Source organism: Xiphias gladius, chromosome 17 (assembly GCF_016859285.1).
Source record: "Xiphias gladius isolate SHS-SW01 ecotype Sanya breed wild chromosome 17, ASM1685928v1, whole genome shotgun sequence".
Lineage (NCBI taxonomy): Eukaryota > Metazoa > Chordata > Actinopteri > Istiophoriformes > Xiphiidae > Xiphias > Xiphias gladius.
Window position 1 is genome coordinate 16,794,119 of NC_053416.1, and position 24,041 is coordinate 16,818,159.

At 38.7% G+C, this 24,041-nt stretch overlaps 1 protein-coding gene across 1 annotated transcript in view; it reads left to right on the plus strand.

The window, feature by feature from the left end:
- The window catches only part of ephb4a (eph receptor B4a), a 35,569-nt gene that overhangs the window by 3,867 nt on the left and 7,661 nt on the right, over positions 1-24,041 (plus strand). Inside the window, exons 3-6 of the mRNA XM_040149941.1 lie at positions 15,260-15,330; positions 17,235-17,516; positions 19,052-19,442; positions 22,199-22,351. Coding sequence (XP_040005875.1) covers positions 15,260-15,330; positions 17,235-17,516; positions 19,052-19,442; positions 22,199-22,351 — 897 coding nt within the window. The remainder of the gene's footprint in view (positions 1-15,259; positions 15,331-17,234; positions 17,517-19,051; positions 19,443-22,198; positions 22,352-24,041) is intronic.

The window sequence follows — 24,041 nt, forward strand, 5'->3', positions numbered from 1 at the left end:
ATTTTGTTTTTCTCTCTGCCCTTCTTTATTCCTTACACATACAGTTTCTCTCTCTTACCAATGGCAAGATACAGCCAGTGACAGCGCACGACAATCTCTTCCACCTGTTCAGGTCCAGAGCTTTAATGATATCAACACCATTGTCAGAAGTGATGTTTTATCCAGTTTCCATGGCTTGTTGGCATTTTATAGCATTTGATGGAAATATGGCATTTATGTTTGTTTTGTATGTATTAATTTGAAGATGGTCTCCTTATTGGTCCACACAGATCTGATGTTTTTGTTTGCCCCAGTCTTTCCAGTGCAGCAGAGGCTTCAGTGACAATAAGTCAAATGCTTCATATACACCACATGATAATAAATTTGCTTAGTCCGTTCTTAATGAGCTTTCACATTTTGCTTTTATCAATACACCAGTTTTTCCTCCCAAGCCAAATGTAAAAAAGCTTTTTGCAATATTTCTACTTTTTTTCTCAATTTTTTAAAATATCACACTTTGATACTTTTTTTTTTTTTTTTTTTTACGCATAAATTGAAAATGTGCATTAAGACAGGTGGATGGAAACACTCTTTGAAATACACCATAAGGCTCATAAGGTTACACGTGTTCGTGCAACTTCACTGTAGATCAGTAGAAATAGCTGAGATTCTGAAGTTTATCTGTGACTGTCTGCTGAGCCAGGCGGTCAAGATAAGGCAGTGTCTCTTCAACAAAAATTTGGCTGCGTGGCTTGTACTCATGGCATACAGTTTAGAACAACTTTTTAAACCCATCTTTCTTTGCACTAGCAATGGGGAGTGTTTCTTCTCCATTATCGTATGTTACTGCAGCTGTTATCTCCTTTTTGCTAGTCATCTTTTCACATAGTATAAAACAAGGGAGTGCAGCTGCTAGTGTTAATTGTTTACATGGGCATGTCTTGTTGGATTGAAAAACATCGACAGCACTTTTGAGCTTGTGTAGGTCGAAAGGGGGTGAAGTGGAATCCTGTCTCTTGCAAACTTTACACACAGGCGCTGTTTGTTCCATATCACTCTCTCTCAAACCAAAGCAACCCTATATAAAAGAGCTGACATTAATATTTTGAAATTATCAATGTGTAGCCTCTGTTCTGAACAGTGAGCTCACACAGCAAAGTAGATGGACTAGGGGCAACGTGGGAGTAATGAGATGACAGTTTCCATTAGAGTTACCTGATTTAAAACATATTGTAAAAAAATCCATAGTCCGTAATTGCCATCATAAAAGCTGCTATATTGTTGCCTAAGGTGCCCAAATTTCTGCACAAGCACAGGCTTACTGAAAATTTTTGTGCATTGCCGTTCATTGGTAGTTGTTGGAAGGAAGCAGGTGGGTAGGCCAACACAAATCTGTAGCTTGCCTTAAACAAGTACTGCAACACTCGCCAGTTGCTAATATCCAATCAGCTACACAAAATGTAACAGGCTTCTTAATATAGAATTAAACACAACATTCAGGACTCATATTTTTATTATCTGATGATAGTAGACCGCTTTTAGGTGGATGGAAAGACTGAGATCAACCCTCAAAAACTCTCAAAAAGGCGGATTTTCTCACATATTGTACACAGTCTGCTGTTTATTCTTTAACCTCCTGACTCCTCCATTGCATAAATAGCATGATGACTAGCATAATTCTTCACAATCTAAACCAGAACTTACTAAGTGTCTCAAATGCAGAAAGGACGTTTTTATCTAGGAGGCCTCACTTGAGCCCCGATTCCTCCCTTTGAGGACATGTAGCCTTTTCTTTTGCTACTCTTTCCACGTCCTCTGTCTCCTTGATGTTTGACTGGTGCTATGCTGTTTTCTCTTGCTGACTGTCTCCCCTGCCGTGGAAATGTGGATCGTTTCCCAGAAATCCTTTTAGACGGAACCGATTTTTATAAGAAAGGGATTTGCATTTAAAGCAACACCCTCCCCCCTCTTCGAAAGCCTGTAGCCCATCATCCTCAATCCGATGATTAGTTTCCTCAGGAGTTAAACAGGCATCCAAGTGCCACAAGTACTCTCAGTCCCTGTCTCTCTCTCCCTTTCCCCTCTTGGAGAGGGATGTGTATGGCACCCGGGAATTGCAGGTGGATGATAGTTTAGTTCGGTGAGAGGATACACCCCCAGCCCATACGTCCATGTCAGGCATTCACTTTGGAGAGCCCCTCTGTCCTCCACCCACACACTACTCTCTGAGAGTGGGACACAATGGGGACAGGCTGCAGTGGAGAGGGAATGAGGTCGCAGCCTATCAGCCATAAGCACCAAGGAGAATGACACTTTTAGAGGGATGGGGGTTCTCTTTGAAGTGAATCAAGGAGAGATGGGGAGACCGGTGTGAGTCAACGAAACAGAGAGAGCAAGTGCGGGCAAGGAGGTTGGAAGTATGTGCATGCCTGCACACTGCATAATGAGCAAAGTATGTGTATTGCCTATTTGCATTCTGTAATCATTCTGTGACTGCAAAGGCCATAGCATATGATTCACATCATTTTCATATTCATCAAACCATTCAGTGATCCCTTGTGCCCTATGGATGGGGACACTGTCAACCTGGAAGAGACCACTCCCGATGTTCCATCATCAACAACTTTGTATTGAATTGGCGTGGCGCTTCCCTCTAAGGCTAGTGTTATACTTTCTGCAACCGGAAGTACGCGAGGGTCTGCGAGGGTCAGAGTGACTTAAATTTCATCACCAGAGGGTGTACGCGAGGACGTCCATGTACCTCCAATTTCAAGGACACCAACTGCGCATGGTCCGCACCAAGCGGTATAATAAGAGCTATGCATCCATGGTGTCCACAGCTGTCCGTGTGCGCTTCTGCATGGCAGTATAATTGAGGCTTGAAGGGAAAAGTAGACCTAAAGCATGCCAGCAAAATGCCCCCACAACATAACAGAGCCACCGGATCCAATCATTGTAGGGGTCAAGCATTCAGGCGTGTACGGTTCTCTTGGTGTAAGCCACACATGCACTCGCCCACTTGTCAAATATGGTCTAAGGATGACTCATCTGACTATATCACTTTTTTCCACATCTCTGTAGACCAGTGCCTATAGTTTTAGCACAACTGAATGCTCAAATTTGCATTCATCTTTTTAATGAGGTGGTATATTCAATGCAACCCAACTATAATATCATCTCTGTGTAATTGTCAACGGACTCATCTTGCTGAAACAGTCTGCTCACGTCCTGCATTGACATTCTCAGTCACTTGAGGAAGATTTACTGCTTTTTTTCTTTACACATTGCACTAATGCACGCGCAGTTATCAAATATGTGGTGTCGACCACAATTTCCGACCCTATTTACTGACGTTTTTCCCTTAGATCTAAATGCAGATGTCACTTGAGTCACTGTTTCTGTCACTGTTTCTATTGAAACACTAGCCAGCTGAGCAGTCTGTGTGACTGAAGCTCCTGCCATCCGTTCCCCAGTGATGAACCCTCTTTCAGAGTCACTTAGATCTTTTCCTCTTGCCATCTTGATACAAAATCAGAATCAACTGGGCCTGCACAGTATTTTTATACATGTAACAGAGCATGATTGGAAGTTAATTGCTTAGTTGTACCATGCAGTGCACTTGTGTGGAAGCATCTGCATTCATTATGTTTCTCCACTCATTTATAAAGGGTTTTCCTTTAATTTGTCACACCTCTTTTTATGTGATAGACTGAATATGTGATTATAATAAAGGGATTAAAGAGGCCTTTAATTAGAAGACAACAACAGATAAAGGAAGTATCCATCTCACGTCCATCTTTTTCATTTATCTTGCACACTAATCACAGCTGTTATTTGAGGCATACCATTGTATTGGAAAAATCTTTTGTGAAGCATTTCTACATGCCATTGTTGTCTTATTCCTTGTGATGTTTTTGTTGCTACATTCAAAACCAGAAGAACATTTGAAGGGGAAAAGACAAAATGAGGCTGGTGAGACGTCTGAGGCTGGATGTGCAAAATTTCTCTGCTCAAAGCATGCACCATCAGCAGACGTGTGTCGATTCGAGTCTGGGATACTTTCTTCCCTGCGTCATAGCTTGACCTACATCTTCTGTTTGATATGCCAATTTTAAGTTAAAATGCAATTCACTTGGTTCAACATCAACCTAGAGAACACGTGCACATTTGCTTGTACCCTCATGCATACACACGGCCTCAGTAGGTCACCCAGCGCCTGCTTTAATATACTGCGCTGAACCAAGTGGGCTCTGTTATATATGCCATAACAAAGACATTCTTGCGCACTGACTGCCCTCCTACAGCTTGCACACAGCTAAAAACTTTAAGAAAGAGTCACGGAATAGGTCAGTTCAGTTAAAGAAGCTTTAAACACCCTTTTTTGGCAGCTTGCTATCTTATTTTTAAGGAGTGCTGCACACAAAATCTTGTACTTTTTGCCTTCCCCCATATAACCATGCTTCAATTTTAACTAATTGCTATCTCCACTCAAGCCTGTCCAATCACTGAAGAAGAGTCATTGTATTATTAAACTTGGTCCATTTTTCTGAAATTGGAAAAAACGTGTTTTTGAAATTCAATAGTGTGTAAACTACTGAATTCACCTTTTGCTGAATACACAAAATGGCTGAGGGTGGAAAATTATGCTCTTTGTACTCTAACAAATGGCTTCACATCCAAAGACGAGTCTCTCTTTATTATATATTTATATGTATATATATATGTATGTACATATAGTCACCACCACACAGAACCCAGTCAGCAGGCTTGTAAGGAGCAATACATAAACTGATGGATAGAATTAGCTCTCAGTGTGTCTGTTGTTGGTTGAATATGAAAAAGTGTTATGTGTCAGAATAAAAGAGAAAATTCTCAAAGAGTGTCTCTTATATCTACTCAAATGTGTCAATCCTTAGATGGTTTATTTATCTGGAGTCTGCACTGTTAGCTTCATGCTGTCCACCTCCCACAGCAGATTAGTCACTGAAAGCTGTGTGTGTGTGTGTGTGTGTGTGTGTGTGTGTGTGTGTGTGTGTGTGTGTGTGTGTGTGTGTGTGTGTGTGTGTGTGTGTGTGTGTGTGTGTGTGTGTGTGTGTGTGTGTTTTTTTTTGTTTTTGTTTTGTTTTGTTTTTTTCCAAAATGAAGTGTAGACTCTACTTTAGTAAAGGCTTTGATAAAAACTCTGTTTTAAGAACAGCAATATACATTTTGGGGGCTCAGGGAGAATTTGTTGGATGCATTACAGCAGTAGATGTAGTTATGTGGGATTTCAGGTCTGAAATAAGATAGGTCACCCGTTATATATTATTTTATCTTATATTTTCTCTCTCTCTCTCTCTCTCTCTCATTCTAGGCCTGTAGTTGAACTTTACAATATTTTGGAATGGATCCCAGTCTTTTGTATTCATGTTTAAATGACACTTGAGACAAACATGTTAATAATTAATCTGTAGTTATCTAACTGGCAAGCTATCTGGTCTAATTATTGAAAGACACAGCAAATAGCTCAGTTCTCTGGATTTGCAGATGAACAGCTGTCCACAAGCCTTCTATAAAGGAGATAGCCAAACTTAAAGAGCATAAATTTAAGAGCAGTTTTGACCACAGTATGAGAATATGCGATAGCTCGCAAGCATAGAGAAGTGAAGAGTCTGTATTAAGTTGTCAGACCTGAATTTGGCTCATGAGGATCTTGGTGCTGTTGTAAAAAAAGAGCAACAAGATTTTGACAACTTTCTATCTTAAACCACTTTCAGACAGCAGACCCGCGTATGATGCAGGTCAACTCAACACGTGTTCGACCTGAGTTAGACCCATTCATATGAAACAGCTGCCACATTTGCATTTCACTGATAAACCTGAGAATAACATGAATTATATTGAATTATTTACCAGATAAAAGTTAGGTTTCAGTTTCACCTCTCGGTCTGTCCATCTGCACACTCCCTCTCTTGATCGCCCACGTGGACAATTTCTATTTCTATCACTTTTTCCGTCTTTGTCTTTTTTTCTGGGAGCTGCATTAAATGACATTTAAACGTCAGTGCCAAATAATTAAATTCCATTCCTGGTAGCAACGCTGGTTCACCAAAGCAGGGCAGCAAATCCCAGTCAAACCCTGGTCAAAAGGAGGGTCGGCTGATGCAGGTTAGATCCTCAATGCCGGTTTAACCAGCAACACTGTTTTAGTCTGAATGGGTTGTAAATTACATTTTATGTTGTGTATTTGCAGTCAGACATGGAAATGTGTTGTTTCGTCTGCCAACTCTAATCTCAAATCTAAACTGCTTTCTCTGATGTTAACTACAGTTTTTGTTTATCCCATTTTCTCTTCTCCACTACAGTTGTACAGACTATAGTCTTTGATAGCATCTAACCAAGTAAAACCTTTTACTTTGTGACAATTTTAAATCATTTTACATCACTGTCTTAAAACCGAGGTGCTGAAATGTACACATCAATTTACGCAGGCACTTGCCTTTCTGTTTTTTAGCATCAAGGCCTTTGAAAAGAAATTAAATATGTTTTTTAAGTTTAGAATAGGTTATGGCATTGGTTTAAAGATTAGAGCTCACAGGTGTAGAGGTCACAAAAACAAGGCATTCCTTGTTTCACCATGTTTGCATTTTTTTTTGCATATTAAATAAATTGAATTAATACTGTAGAATTATATTTATTATATATTTTATATATATTTTCCTAATTCAGCAAGGTTCCGGTAGTATCACTGTGTACATACTGATGAATAAAAATATGTCTGGCTACACTAATCAATACACAAAACCAACAGTTTAAGGGACTTTCCTCCTCCCATCTACAGCAGCAAGAATAGGTAGCATCGTCTGAGACAGGGAATGTAAGGAAAAGAGGTAATGAATGATGAGGAAAGAGAAAACAAGCTAAAATAATAAGGGAAGAATGAAAGATATGAGAGGAGAGTGGTTTAGAAGGGATGAAATATTATGGAAAGAGCTTTAATGATTAGTCAATTAATCGATTCCTCAGTCGACGGAAGATTAAATGGCAGCTGTTTTGATCATCAAATTTATTATTTTTGTTATTATTTTGTTATTTTAGTCATTTAAGTCATTAATGTGTAAAATGCCTGAAATTTTCTGTTTCCAGCTGTGCTAATGTGAGGCTTTGTTGCTTTTCTTTGTCATAAATTCTTGTAAACAGAATATCTTTGGGTTTTGGACCGTTAGTCTGACAAAAAAAAAGACATTTTTAAGACGTCAACTTGGGCTGTTGTAAATTATAACGTCAATTTTCACAATTATTTCTGACATTTTATGAACCAAAAAACTAATAATGTAAATGACAGCTAGTTGCAGCCTTGGTCGTGGATTTTCATAATGAAATTAGTCTCCGGATTACAGTGGAATTGATTCATCTGATGGCCTACCTCAAAAACCAATAGATCACACATCAATGGTTTGTCTACTTTCTAATTTGGCCATCATCTCAAGTCTTGCCTCTTTTTACCTTTACAGTATTCTTTATTTAAAGGTAGCATGGCTTGTGGAACTGCCGACGTTTTGAGAAGTGCAGCACACCCTCCCAAAATGTAATGATTTTTTTAAAAAGAGGTCTTTTTAAGTTTTCCTTTGTAGTTTATTCCTCCCCTTATAGGATTCTGTATCAGGAAGCCACCAGGGAGTTGGTGTAGCCTGCAACAATGTTCTCAAGAGAGCAGTCAGTTGAGTTATTTTTGAAGAGGGCTTGAGAAAGCAGCGCCCCTAATTGGAAGTAGTGGGAGGTGAATTTACTCAGTGGCAGATCAATATTCCAAAGAAGCTGAAAAATGCTTTAAAGCAAAGCAATTTGATCAATCATACTGCATGAGAGAGAGTGCGCAAAAATATGTGTTTAAACCTTGAAGTTCTTTGACGTGTTTGCTTAGAATCGAACTCTGAATGATTAACAATTACCCAGAGAAAAGAAGTCATTTTTTTCCCTTCCTTGCATCTTGTTGAGAATTAAATGTTAAAATGTATTGCTTTTACTTCTCTTTGCCAATATAAGTCAGTTCCTATTGTCCTACACGTTACCTTTCCATACATAATGTTCATTATTCATCTAGTGTAGCCTCTTTGGGAATATCTTTGGCCTCACAGCTATGTGAATTTTGTTTAAGGGGAAAAAAGGCTGTCTGAGTCCAAGATGCACGAGTGCTGTTCAACAGTCAACACTACAGGTCAAAACTCATTACTCGCAGGCGGCAATATAAAAGGAACAGAACCACGTCGATGTCTCATATCCTCTTAACCTTAGCCTCTCATTTTATGTGACGGTTAAAACTTTTTATACCACTGTGATTAAAGTAAATATTCTCTTTGAACTTGTGCGACTTGAATAATGCAACATTTTTTTCCATCTACTTTGCCACAATTCATTAAAAGGGAATAGCAATGAATCACAGATGCACCTACCTGTATTAATTTACTTTTGTTTTGTATTCTAACACCAGGGAGAAGCTTTTGTTAAATCTCGAAAGCTGTTATGATACACAGGTGTATTGATATTTAACACTGAGCAAGAATTAGAAAAGATTAAAAGGGTGATTTGCCAGGTAATCAGAACATACGTGCAGCTGAACATCAACTAGAAATCAAACACTTTTAGTGTTGTACTGAATTTATTATTAGCTAAGGAAGTGAAGTCATCTGATTTCTCAAACAAGCTCTCCAGTGTGAACTCTGAGACTGACGTACTTGGGGAAAACACATCTTCACCTGAAAATTACATATGTATAGTGATACATATCACTATAGCGAATCTCTGCTGGCCATGTATATGTAAGAGGTCAGGTATCGTAGACCTTTACCTAATCCTCAGTGGTCTAGGTCAGTCAGTTTAATTCACAGCTATCTTGATCTTCTCCAGTAGTATCTTTGGTTTTTGTCCAGTATGAAGCTTCCTCCCTAACTAGGTCACATCCTTTTCCTGGGACAGAGACCAACCACAAAACTTACTGATATCCATCCCTCATGGACAAGAAAGAAAAAAGTGTCAAACAGGAAAGCCTTTTCTTCATCTCACATTTGCTCCTTTCATCTCACTATTCCATGACCCTTAAAGTAGCTTAGGCTTTTGTTATACAGTAGACGAAGAGGTAAATCGGCTCCCACCAGGCCAGGAGACGGGAAGGGGACAGGAACCACAGGAAGCTGAGGTCTAATCTCACTAGACACAACTCTTGTCAATGACACACACACACACACACACACACACACACACTAATTCAGTGCATATATTTCTAAACATTTATGTTCACACACACTGACCTCCACTCACAAAAACAACACTGGAAAGCTGGCACGTGAAGGAAAATCATTTTTTGTTTTCATTTGCATTCTTCATGTGCACTATAGTAGATAACCTGAGTGCCAAAGACATATAAAATTACCATTTTTAAAGATTAACCAACAATATTGTTTGTAGCATGTGGTCAGTAATAGTGGGTAAACAATCATTCCTACAGTATAATGAAGTTCATTAACTCCTGCAAAGAAATTACTACTACAAACAAAACAAACTTCACTAACTTTTGTAGTAGCAGCTATAATCCATCAAACTAATTCTAATATAAACAGCCTCAATAATTTTACCTATAGTTATCAATGTGTGAATATTGGCCGTACTTGGGAACATTTACTAATGTTAATATGGAGAGAAAATGACCAAAATTAAGGCTTAAAAAAAAAAAAAAGAATTAGTTTGACATTTTGAGAAATACACTTAATTACTTTCTTTCCAGGAGTTAGAGAAGCTAGAGGATACCACTCTCATGTCTGTACTATAAACATGAAGCTACAGCAGTAGTTCAGCTTAGCTTTGCACAATGATCGGAAACAAGGGAAACAACTAGCTCTGGGTGTTTGGATTCAACCAGGAGGATAGACCATTTTAATTAGTGAGTTTATGAGCTGCTGGTAGGTGCCTTTTTTTCATCATGAGATTGGTATTGATATTCTCATGTAATTCTTGTCCAACCCCCCCCCCCCCCAAAAAAAAAAAAAACCAAATAAGCATATTTAACAAAAGGCAAAAGTACTCCATTTCTTTTAAATGTGAAACATGGAGGTATCAAATTGCTTGAGGCACCAGAACATCCCATAAGCATGCCTGATCTCAGAGTTTTTAGCTTTGCAGAATTTTTAACATGTGGTGGCTTTATCTGCTGAAACACACGAGGTTCTGAGTGAAACCTGGGCGACATTAACTTTCCCATTGAGGAATTATTTCACTACTCCAAGAAACAGGACAAACCTTCATATCGAGCATTGGAAGGGAGCAGATTTAAGTCCCAAACCACCAAACAAATGTTATGCAGATTTGATTCCTTAGCTTAGCAATTTATCAATTATTACATTTCTGTGTCTTGTATTGATTAGATTATGATATAAAATAGTGTATTTCACAGACTCGAAATATGTATGTCTTTATCTGGAAATAATTAGGTTACTCATTGATTACACGTAAATGATATTGTATATTGGGAAGACATGATATAAAAGGAAAGTATTGACAGTACAGAAATACATCATAATGACACCAGGATGTTATCAACGTGTCATGGCTTCATGTTAGCCAACCAGGCACTTAAAAAAAACTACACACTGAGAACAAGTATAGCCTAATGACTGTAGCTGTAATATTGGCAAATGCACTGATAAGACAGTCTGGTTTTTATGCATCTGTCATCTTTAAATCCCAAACCTTCAAACTTGTCTTCCTCTTCTGATGTTTTCATCATCCCTGTTCTTCCCCTCTGTCTACATTTCTCTAGGTGTGTGAGGGTAATTGGCATTCTGTTTCTTTAATTAAAATGAGGTCTAATTGTAACAGAAACAGGGCAAATGTTCATAGACCTATATTTTCCCTATCACACGCCAGAGCCCCAGAGAAAGTGGAAAATAGGGACGGAAATGGCACGCAGTGTAGAAATTAACACCAAAGTGAAGTTACAATTTTTTTAAAAAGGAAAAGGGATTCGGATCAAACGGGTCCAGATTTCGAATTTGACATTTACAGTGTCAGGTTTTACATTTCAAAAGAAAACTGTGTACAACATTTTCCATTGTTATCTGCTTTTCATACAGAGAACTTAATGCATTTTCCCTCTGCTTTTCCTGACATGATGATAAAAATAAAACTGCACCATTTTAATACTGATATCTCAACCCACCTACTCACTCACTCACCTCTCACTATCTTTACTTGAAAACAAATATTGGCTAATAATGCCTATATATAATATATTTTGAAACAGTTGTTTCATAATTATAATTTCAAGGCTCAGTCCTAGTGTTCTTGCCAGTGCCAGTATCAGTTTAGACTTCTCTAGTGTTTCTTAATGTGGACAATTGTACTGTAATTACTGTACAATTGTTTGTTTTGGGTTTTAAATATGGCCGGATGACGAATTTCCATTGTTTCCACATTTTTCTAGCACTTGGGGCAATTTTCCGGCGGTGGGTGGCCACCGCTGCTGAAAGAATGTAGGGGAAACGCTGGCTTCCTCTAACAGGACTTAAGCTTGAATCTACTTCAGTGAAAGGCAAGGCCGTGCATGCACATAATAGAAACACTCACACTCACGCATCCTGTCTCATAAACCTTAATGATAGAGCAGCGATAAACAGTGATTACCAAGCCTGGGGCGTGGTGTTTCTTTTCCACTCCTTCAGAGAAAAAAAACAAAACAAAATCACCATATGAAAAAAGAGGCAGGTGTTCATATGAAAGGTGTAGACAAGGCAGTCTCCACACTGGAGCCTGAGTATTATAAGAGTGTTTTAAATTATGCTGGAGTGGACTCGAGGCGGACCAAACGCGGGGAAAAGCACCGGCCTGAATTTTGCCACCCAATTATCCTCTTCATCCACCTCTCTCCTCTTTTTCTCTGCTATCTGAAGACTTTCTTTCTTTATTGCCTCGGATTGTTGTTATAAAACTGGTGGGCTTCTGTGGTTTTGAAATGGAAGAGGAGGAGAGGCATGTTTGTGTTTCTTTACAGGGAGTTTGCGCAGAAAGAGTAAAATGAGTAGATTGTGCAAGAAACATAGGGAGATATAGAGGGGGAAGTCACTGATTAAAGTTACAGTTACCATTTACCTCACTTTCATATGCTTTGCATGAGACAGGTCACCCTGGGAATGGGAACAAGAAAATGACACTGAAGTGGAATGTAATAAGAAAAGATTTAAGTAATGTTGCTGTACAACAGAGAGAGGGGTTGAGAAGGGTATGAATTCTGTGTTTGCCTGTGTGTGGGTTCTTTGAGGAAATGTATTAAATTAGCAGAAGCTAAGATATGAGCAGCGGTGGGTGTGATTGAGTGATCATTGAATTCATTATAGAAAAAACGAGGATATAAAGACTCAGATAACGCCAGATATTGTTACTTAAAACACTCGTTCTTTTTAATGGTTACTTATTTTGTATTACAATGTTGATGTGTTGCAGTTAAACATATTTCATTCTGAGGGAGGAATAGCATTGGGGAAGAGGATGATATATTTATTTAATACAGTTATCATAGCATGAACTTTTATGCGTTTTTTAATAGAAATTGTGACTTGTGATCAACTCTGGAATTACTGTAACGGTGAGGGAAATTAAAAATTGAGCATTAAGCACGATGGAACAATAAACAGATTTACCATAGATTACGTGCTTAGAATCTCCAAATATCAGTTTATATTCTAGTGTTGAGTTCAGTCCATTGTGAATAGACCACACTTGTCTGCAGTATCTGATCTTTAACCAACTATTAAACATATGGCAGTTTTGAACAATGACGTCTGTTTTTGGACGGCTACAACTGTAACTCAGTAGGAGTCAGATTCTGCTTTAACCCTGAGGGGGTTTTTATTTGTGCCTTCATGTGTATTTCATTGGGATGAGGGCTGGTAAGTGGTAAATGTGATTGCCTCTCATTTCCACAGGATCACAGAGATTAATAACCGTAGGCATTGCAGTTATTTTTGAAAAATACTACAAGTGTTGGTGTTGTGGAAAATATATTCATAGAGCACAAGAAGTCCCTGACAGCTTTCATATCTTTATTATGTTCCCTTATCCCTTATACAGTCATCTATACAGTTGACGAAACTCACTATAATCAATAGGACTTGTTTTATTGAACAGGCAATAAAATTAATTTAGGCACTGGTATATGGATTACACTAAGGTAATTTAAAATGAATTTTCAAGATTTTGGTTGCAGGGTATCGGGTTGACCAGTGGAAGTCATCAAAAACATTGGAGGAGTGTTGATGAAATATATTAGATGTACTGTAGGCATTTTTCTTTACTCTAGGGCTACAGCTAATGGTTATTTTTATTATTGATTAAGCTATAGATTATTTTTGACAAATGCTTATCAGTATTTCCCAAAACCCAAGTTGATGTCTTCAAGTTGTTCATTTAATCCAACCAACTAAGGAAAGCAGGGAATTCTCGCATTTGAGAAGCTGGAACCAGACTGTTTGATCAGCTATTAAACTATCGTGTCAATCAACTAATCAATTAATGGACTAACCATTTCACCACTACTTCAGTTTAAGATTCATGAGATTGAGGGTCCAGACAATGGGGAACATTTCTAGTTGAGGTGCTTTAGACTACATTCTGTGTAATGCTCATTTCAGTGTTCAGCACAAAGATAGTAGGTAGATAATTATTATCTCTGAAAATGTAGAGCAGTATTATTGGAACTTCGGAAATGGCAAAAGCCATTATTAAACCAATAGAAGTCGTGTTATTAAAGAACTACAGGGCTATCTAATCTCACATTTGGATCACTACAGATGGAATCACTGAATCTGTGTTTAACATCAGGCACTTGATTTTCACATGCATGTATTCACAGCAGATGTTTTGGACAACGGAGCAGCATGTCATAGCAAGTAGGAAGTGGAAATAATGCATCTGAAACAATTGAGAAAAAGCAACAGTTTGGACTTGTCCAGGATTGAGGGTGACGCATTTTTCAGAGCATTTTTTTATGAATGTAAAAACCCATTGTTTGCCAGTTACAGTTAAGTAGACAGGCAACACTACAAGGAAGTGAATCTTTTTAAAATTTCAAATTTATTTTAAAGTATAGATTTCAGTGGATGTCAGGCACTGTAATATTCTTTATTTGAAGCATTATCACTAAAATCAGGGATGTGTGACAGAAAAAATACAAACCCGTAGAAACCACAATTGGAGAAAAATGAAACCATAAAAAGTAACCTGGGAAAAGATGCTTTTTTTTCTAGTATTGTGTGTGTGTGAATGTGTATTAGTGGGCTCAAGGGATTCTGACTTAACTGTCAGACCTTATATTGGGAACCTAATTCAACAAAACATTTTAATAACCCCAATGATAAACTCTCACTGAAACTCCCCTTTCCTCCAGCATCCATTTTCATGGAAGGGCTTTCCTCGATCATGGCACACAGGAGAGCCGCATTAATCTTGTTTATTGGTAAAATCAAACTTCCTGACCCTTGAGATGAGCTTCTGCAGGGAACATGTAGGGCTCTAAAAGTCAGTCTGTGACAGAAACCTCATCCCATCAATATAAATATGAGTCAGAATTTAACAGAGAAAATCTGCTAAGACAGCTGGGGGGGGGGTGATGTCCTCGCATGAGAAGAAGTCCCTTCACCCGAACCTAACTGTGATTCAAGTTACATGCATTTCAGGTCCCAGATATTATTGGGATATTGAATCATGCAGAACTGCTCAAATTGTTTGTGAGCTGGCAGCCTGCCCCATTAAAAGATTACAAAAAATCAATTCTATTGTAATCACAGATCGTGACTGGAAGGGCTGAAAACTTTATATACAGAACGTGTGTCTCTCTCTGATTTCTGTGAGTGTGTGTGAGTGAGTGAGTGTGTGTCTGTGTGTCTGTATCTATGTGAATCTGGTCGATACCCTTGTTCTCACTCCTTTTCCCTACTCTCCCAGGACAAAAGCACACTCTTCACCAGTAGTGCGACCACAGGCATGGTGTGTCTCTGGGAACAGAGGGGACAGGGGGAATAAAAACAAACAAGAGTGGAAAGACAATTTTAGGGTAGTGGGAATGTTCCTGTAGCTGTAATGACTGCTGAAACTCCATCTTCTACCCGTAACCCAGTATAAGCAAGACCTTGAGATTTGAAATATGTCCACTCTCTGATTATAAATTCATTTCTGTGTTTCTCTGAATGTAAATGTGTGTCAATTTTATATTTCCTGCAGTGAGTAATAATATATTTTTGATCTTTTCTTGCAGAGGTCTTGATGAACACTAAGACAGAGACTTCTGATCTCAAATGGACTATCTTCTCGCGTGCCAAACCCGAGGTATGTAACCCCACATTCACTATGTTATCTGTATTCCTAACACAAACCTTGTGGTGGCTGGGGATTTTTTGGCTTCCAGCTGTTCCTTTGTCACTTTGGCTATAAAAGAGTTCCTTATATGGCAGGTAAATGACAGAATAAAGAGAGCACCAGAGTGAATATTGGATTCAAAGTACATTGAAAGCAGATGCTTTGATATATCCCATCAGCCTTGGAGTTGGAGTCACTGGCTGCCCACAGTTTTGCATACTGCAGCCAGAAAAAGACATATTTGTAATTTGTTCAACTGAGGAGTTGTTGCTAGGGTATTTTTGCCAGCAGCGTCAGTGACCAAAACTGCTCAACTTGCTGATGTCTCAGACGGAAAATGGTTAGAGTAATGCTGGCAGGGAGATTTCTGGGACTGGACAGAAATACTCAACAAATGTGTCTGTGCTTTTGATTAAGATGCAAAGCAAAACAGAAAGTCAGTCTCTAAATGGTTTTAGCAGCCGTTATCGTTTGGAGCAATTTATCAAAAGCTTCACATTGTAAAAAACATGGCTGGATTGTTGTTCTTTAACACTAACTTAACACAGTATAGAACAGTGATGTAGTCAGTAAGTAGTCAGTAAAGTAATTGATATAGTCAGATATTAAGTAATTGCTATATGGTTATATAGTTTTAGGATTGAAGGGCTGTGATAGATTCATAGCAGATATTTGTAGCTTTGTAGCTGTTGCATTCACGTTTTGTAAAGAGACCAGATAAAACTAATATTCATGTCAAACCTCCAGTGTAATCATTTTATTGCAATGACTATTTTAATGAAATCATCAATATAATTTCATGGTTTAACAGTAATGTGTATCCAACTACAGTTGCAGAATCAAGTTTTTTGTGAACAGCAATAACACAGGATTAACCCTGCTACATGTATTAACACACAATTAAATTAATATTTCTATACATAAGTTCTTGAAATAAAAAAGCATTGACATGTAATGGCTCATTTTTAATGTCTGTTTGCTGCAGGGGTTGGATTTAAATCTTTTTAATTCAAGAAAAATTTGCCCAAAATTTGCATACAACTGTGTGTATGGTGTAAAACCATACAACTCAATATTTATAGTTCCCTGGCTGATTAGCTTTCAAAACACATTTTTAACCATTTTTCTGTTATCTGTTTTTTGTCAAGTCCGGATGAGCCCTGTGGGATGTTTTGTGCATCTTCATCACAGAAAACATTTTGTTCCCAGAAATATGTGCTGCCAAAGTCCATAGTATTTATTTCTCGGGATTAGAAGGGAAATATTCTCCCTTCAAGTGATTCAGACCTGGTTCTCGGTGCTCTGCTGCACGGTAATTCGTTTAGACCAGTATTCTGCCTCACCCAAGACATCATCAGCAAATGGATTTTTAAAAATTTACATATTTACATAACTGAATTTCTGAGCCTCAAGTTCAGCAAATCTGCTAAATTCTGCCCTGACTATGTTAATTTCTTGCTTGTTTCCCACTCTTTGGAACATAATGGTGATGAACATGTTTGCTGTTGACTCAGAAGTCAAACATGAAGGCATTTTTCAATTGTATTTGGCTCCCCAGCAAATGTAGATTTCTGTGGAGGGTTTTCAGTTCATATATGTTTGTGATATCCCCTCTGTTTTCTTGCATTTTAGTCTAAAAGTGTGTTTGAGGGGTGAAAGCTGTGTCCATCTTTGATGCTGTGTGCAGTCATGTGCTCTGTTTGACAAGTGAGACTAGTATTCCTGCTAGCTGGGCTGCAGCTCAGGGGGAGGAAAATCCACACCTGGCCGGCTCTCACATACTGTGGACTCCAAAAAATGTTCTCAAGATTCTGGGTTCATATGTCATTTTAACGTGCAACTGGACAACCCTTTTTTCTCTTCTTTGCTCTTAGTGGGAGGAAGTAAGCGGCTTAGATGAGGAGAACAACAGCGTGAGGACCTATGAGATCTGTCAGACCGACAGCTCATCCAGCCACTGGCTGCGCAGTGGCTTCATCCAGCGTCGAGGAGCATCTCAGGTTTACGTTGAACTGCGGTTCACCATGATGGAGTGTTCTTCCAGGAGCACCCACCATCGCAGCTGTAAGGAGACCTTTAACCTCTACTACTACCAGGCAGACTCCAACGAGGCCACGGCCACTTACCCACCCTGGATGGAGAACCCATACACCAAGGTACGTCCACCCTCTAAAATTCAAAACAAATAAATCCCAGCGTCATTATTATAGGATTATTATTTAATGACTTTTGTTTCTCTGAGGTTGTTCAGGAATTATTAAATAACATTTTAATTGACTTTTAAAATATTGAATATCTGCAACAAAGGGGTACTCCACCTATTTTACATGAAAATCAGTTTATTTGTCGTGTTAGAACAACTCAGCCTGTGTGACCCACTATATAATGTTTTATTTGGCTCTGGAGGAACTTTTTCAAATCAGAAAATATAATTAATTTTAAGGTTGAAACTAAGGAATATTTTCTTTATCAATTGATTGATTAAGCATTTAGTCCAAGGAATGTCAAAAAACACAGTTAAAAAAGAAAAGAAAAAGGTGGTCTCAATTTTTTAGAACCCACAGTGATAACTTTAATTTGCTGGTTTTGTCTGACCAACAGTCCAGAACCTAAAGATATTCAATCATATCTTTATTTATGAAATATATATCAAAAAAGAAAAACAGTAAATTTTCACAGATGAGAAACTGTAAACATAAAATGACTGGCATTCTTGCTAGAAGAATGACTGAAACAGTCAATAGAAATCAAATCAAATCAATGAAAATAGTTACTGATTCAATTTCTGACAATCTGGCAATTTACTGAGTAAGCGATTGATTGACTAAACGTTGCAGCTCTAATTAATTATCTCAATTCAAGATAACCCTGTTGATGTCACCCAGGAAATCTTGGGTTGATCTTAAAAACTTAAATTTTTTAACAGAAAGCCTATGGTACAAACTGAGGGTGTGGAGTTTAAAACCTAGGACCGTTTACCAGACAAGGAGGGCTTAAAAAAACAAGTTAATGAATTGCATTATACAAAGTGGGGTCTTAGAGGTACAGATATTTTTGCCTCTGCTGCATGGAATTTGACCTTTGTTTTTAAAAAAAAATCTGTCTCTTATGAGTCCCCCAACTTTATGGAAGTGCAATATTAAATTGCTGGAATACCCCTTTAATAGTCTCCAAAAGAGGCGAAATCATGGAAAAGTGTGACTTAACAAAAATTCTATAAGGGCTCCATAAACTTCTTGTGTTGTGTAGCTTATAAGCAACATGCTTTTCAGCGTCTGGTCAAACGTTTGATGTCAGAGCGTCCTTTACAACACCACCAGAGAGAGCTTTCAAAATAATCCCTGCTCCTCGACTTCATTACCACTAAATAATGTAACTGACAGAAAAACAAGAGGGATGACATGTTCACTGTGATGAATCACCTTCCTCTTCAGCAAGTTCCAAGTTCCTGTAGGTTGAGGTTCAAAGAGTACTGTAACAAATTGGAAACAATGGGTGCCAGTAAGGTGGTAAATCAATCTAAAATCACAGTGGTATGCTTTAAAAAAGGATCAATAATAAAAAGCATATGTGATGTTTAGTTAAAAGTAGTAAAAAATCCATACCACCAGTCTTGTCCTTTTTAAGACTGAGTCCTCTGTGTTGGAATCTGACCATTACATAAGATCTTTTCTCTTTCTTCCTGTCTTAGGTGGACACAGTGGCCGCAGATTTTCTACTGAGGAAGGGTGGAGAGCGGAAATTTAATGTGAAGACCTTAAGACTCGGCCCTCTATCTAAAAGAGGCTTCTACTTGGCTTTTCAGGCTCAGGGCGCCTGCATGGCCCTGCTGTCTGTCAGGGTGTTCTTCAAAAAGTGTCCAACCCTGGTCAGTGCTCTCTCCTCCTTCCCTGAGACCGTTCCCCGTACTCTAGTGCAAGAGGCACAGGGTGCGTGTGTAGAGCACGCCGCCCAGCAGGGGCCCCGACCTCGGCCCCCTAAGCTCTTCTGCGGGGAAGATGGCCAGTGGGTGGGCCAGCCAACAACCTCCTGCGCCTGCCTACCAGGATTTGAGCCCGCTGAGGGACACACACGATGCACAGGTAAGGAGGCGAAGTTAGGCCACATATACAAGTATGTATTTATATAGACTACACCCACACAGGCAGCAGAGCAGGCAGACTAAATAAGAACACAATGGTAAGATGAGGGTGGGCTTCACTGGGGGAGGGCTGAAGCGTTGAAGAGGAAATGAGAGACCAAGGCAGTGAATGAGGTAGGAGAATGGTCTAGACACGGAGGGGACAGAGAGAGGTCAGCTGGAGCAGCACTTATCTCAGAAAGGAAGAGCAGGGTGAAAGGCTTACTGCTGCAACAACTCATGCTTCAGCTAAGATAGAAGGAGCACAGGAGCTGAAGGTAGCGAGGGGGTGGGGGTGCTCGGGGTAGAGATCATATCGCTTTGAGAACATCAAAGCAAAGCAGACAAAAAAAGAAGGAAGAAGCAGGATGATTCTCTCTGGAGCTGTGCAGCGGTACTGTCTAATGAGTCCAATTAGAAAGCCTCGTGCATGAACAACCCCCACGTGCACACTCCTTCTCTCACAAACACACACACACACACACACACACACACACACACACACACACCACATCACACACACACACACACACACACACACACACACACACACACACACACACACACACACACACACCACATCACACCATCACGGAAAACATGTAGCGGTACCCACAGAGAAACACAAGAAGAAATGCTACATTTTCTCAAGAAAATGTTTGAAGGTAGGATTCGGTTTGATCCCTGCTGGAGGTATAATGATTTTTCATATCAAAAAATTATTTGCGACATTTTGCTTCTGGTGAAGTGGGTTGGCATTTCCAGCGTTCTGTCACTGAAGAGAGCTGTGAGGAAAAAACACTCTGCACATCATCAAGGGGAATTTGCCTTTATTGCAGGATTGAACAGTTAATTTTTGCTTCATAGGCCAGTCATTTCAGAAAATGAAATTAACGTCTAGGTTTAAAATTAAATACATTTTGCTGTAATGCCATTATGTCCCGTAGACAATACATATATTTTCTGGGTCAAACACAACACCCTCTAACATAAAACTTATGGATGCCGTCTAATTGATTTAGTTTTCTAGATGAGCTTGATTAGTATTTTTAAACCACATCTTTGAAGTAAAGTTCTAAAATATATACTGCTACATGAGAGGGGTATACTCCCATGTGTCCCTATAGTTATATAATTACAAGATGACACCTAAATAGATTTGAAGTAATGAGCAAAGGGCAAAGTGGCAATTATTTTGACATCATTACTTATCCCAGCCCCCCAAAGGATTGATTTTGTCAGAAATAAAGTCCAGAACTCAGGATAACAGAACAGACTGCTGCAAGTGCAAAATGTTCTCATAGCAGGTTTCAGTGAAAATTGGAAAACACTGCTTAGTGATCATTAGTGACTGTTGATGTTTGCTGTATATGTATGTATGTGTGTGTGTATGTATGTATGTATATATATATATATATATATATATGTATATACGTATGTGTATATATGTGTATATATGTATATACGTATGTGTATATATGTGTATATATGTATATACGTATGTGTATATATGTCTGTATATGTGTGTGTATGTATATGTATACATACATATGTATATGAATATATATGTATAAAGGTGCTTCACATAAGTACTGAGTAGAGGTGGGGTCTGAATATTTATGTCAATGTGATATTTCAGTTTTTCCTCTTTAATAAATTTACAAAAAAATTCTAGAATTCTGTTTTCACTTTGTCATTACGGGGTATTGAGTGTAGATTGATGAGGGGAAATGAATTTAGCATTTTTAGATTTTAGCACAAGGGTACAACATAACAAAATGTGAAAAAAGTGAAGGGGTCTGAATACTTTCTGAGTGCACTAGATATGGATAGATAAGTTTGAGAAGGTGAGGTGTGCAGCATTAGTCACAACACCACCACAGTCAGTTTTGACTATAACAAAATTCCACTTGGTGTGAAAGTTTCCTTGTTTTGTTCCTCTCACTCAGCACCTGGAGCAGCATTTCAGCCGCCACACTGAACACAGAACAGTAAACATTGCGTGTTGCGTTACAAGGCAATAGCTCATTACACATTCACGTGTAGGACAATAGTTGGTGTGTTGAATTTGGTTTGTATCACATTCATGTCTAGAAGCTGAGAAGAAAATGGGTTCAGACTAGGGCGACTAATGACAATTATCATTATCAGTTAATCTATAAATAATTTATAATGATTTATAAAAATTTTTTAAAATCAATCAACAGAGAAAAACAGCAGATCGTCATATCTGAGAGGCTGGAACCAGAAAACATTTGGCATTTTTGCTTCAATGGATGTCCATTGATTTTCTGTCAGTCAACTAATCAGTCAGTTCAGACTAATTTCTTTGCATCTTGAGTACCACAATACTGGTTTTGTTTTTAGTAAGGAGACTTGGAACAAGATTTTGATCAATAAGCAAAGGCAGTTCTTTGTAAGGACTCCCACATGTTTAGTCGTGTTATTCAGATACGATCGGGTAAATTCAATGATAAGCAACATGTCAACGGTGTGTATTCAGGGTAAGACTTTTGCTATCATATTTTTTACTGTGATTGTCTTCAGTTTAGAGCCCTTATTACATAGTTCTGCAACCATCTGGTGCCTAAGTACCCTGAAAAAAACAGAAATGTATTTGCACATTTAGTTTGAGCCAGGTCGGTGTGGGACACAGTGGGTGTGAGGATTTTGTGCAATTTTGTGGATAATTTGCCTTCATTTGTTCTCCCCTCGTAGCCTGTCCTATGGGTCAGTTCAAGTCCGGCACAGAGGGACAGTGCAGAGGCTGTCCAGGATTGAGCCACACCACCATCAGAGGGGCGTCAGTGTGCGCATGTCGCTCTGGATACCTGCGTGCGGAATCTGACACTCCCGACACCCCGTGCACTAGTACGTACTCGTACAACAGCACTTAGTACACAAATCCTCATGCAAATATGGGGGTACTAAGCAACATAACCATCCAAATGTTTGTTTTCAGTCTTTGCCTTCTCTTGGTCTTCCTCATTTTGTTTCACCATTTCTGGTGCTGTTTCTCTTTTCCTCTGTGTGTCATTTAGCCAAGTTCCTCTAATCTGTTTTGTGTCCTTTCTCCCAGTGCTGGGCAATGAGATGCATGTACTTGTGACAGGTTGTTGGGGGAAGGGCTTTCTCTCCAAAGTGAAGTAGGCATTGATGGTCTCAAGTGACAATTCCCTATTCAGGCATTTCAATTCAGCAATATGTTAGATGTGTGAATGGGAGGGGCTTTTTAATTAGGTGCATTCTCTTGGTATGTCCCTAAAGAGAAAGTGAAACAATGTGAAACTCAGTATTGGGCTGTTGACATTTTTTGTTCTCTGCAGGTGTGATATAAATGCCAACTAGAAATTACATGCACCAATTTTATTATTACTGATAACTTTAATTACAAAGGCTTTATCTTAATGAATAATCAATTAATTAGGAAATTTCTATTATATATTCTGTTTTTGTACTGGATTGCTTGTGCAGTTCTGCACCATCACTTTGTATGCAAAATTGCAAAGCAGACGCACCGTCTGTAAATCATGCATCCCTTTTCCCCTGAAAATAAGTGTTTTCTATCGCTGTGACAGCCGTGCTGATTTAAATAAAGTGCATTCTGATTATTAAGTCATAAAATGTATCACCTCTAAAAAATCCACGTTCCCAAATGTTGAATTCAAAATTCATAATGCACCCAGATTGTCTGTGATGTTGCCCCACTTGGGTTTCCAATGAGAACACTTATTAGCACTTAAGTTAGCTGCAGGCTCACTGACAAAGCTCTGTCTCCTTGGCAGGCACAGAAACTCATTCACAGCGGCTGAGTGGTACTGCTGTTAAGTTATGCTTGGCTTGAGGCAATAGCTATCATCTTACAATTTTCAGACAGTGATCATTATCATCCAGTTTCAGAAATGTAATTGCACCAGTTAAATTCTGCAACACATATGCTCCTGTTGTGAGGCAAAGCCACTGCAGGAGCATTGTTCTGCTTCGTGACTACATGTGCACACTGAATAAAATATATGGATAGCACATATGGGAAAAAAAGTAAGCAAATGGTCTGTGAATCTTGGAAAGGTAAAACAGCAGTAAAATGATGCAGAAGAGATTTTAATTTGATTTGAAAGAGGGATTTTATACCTTGTGATTGCATCAGGGGTAAGCGACAACTGGAAAATTAAATATGACATTTTTGACCGAATAATGTGACGATATTTGGGGGGTGACTACTGGTGCTCTCTGAACGCATTTAGTCACAAGGAAAAACTGAAAAAAAGGATCATATGTGATGTTGCTATAATGACTCTGCTGAATGAGTTTAACAAGCTTAGAAAAAATTGCAACACCTGCGTCGTGCTGCTGCAGTTGTTACGACCAGGAAGACAACCTTAAAAGGAATAGTTTGACATTGTGAGAAATATGCTTATTCGCTTTCTTTAGAATTGGATGAGAGGCTGGAAAAGACCACTTTCCCATGTCTGTATGTTAAATATGACGCTGGTAATGAGTTTCTTTCCCAAGATGTTGAACTATTCCTTTAAGCAGAATGATTTTGCTGTTACAGGAGCTT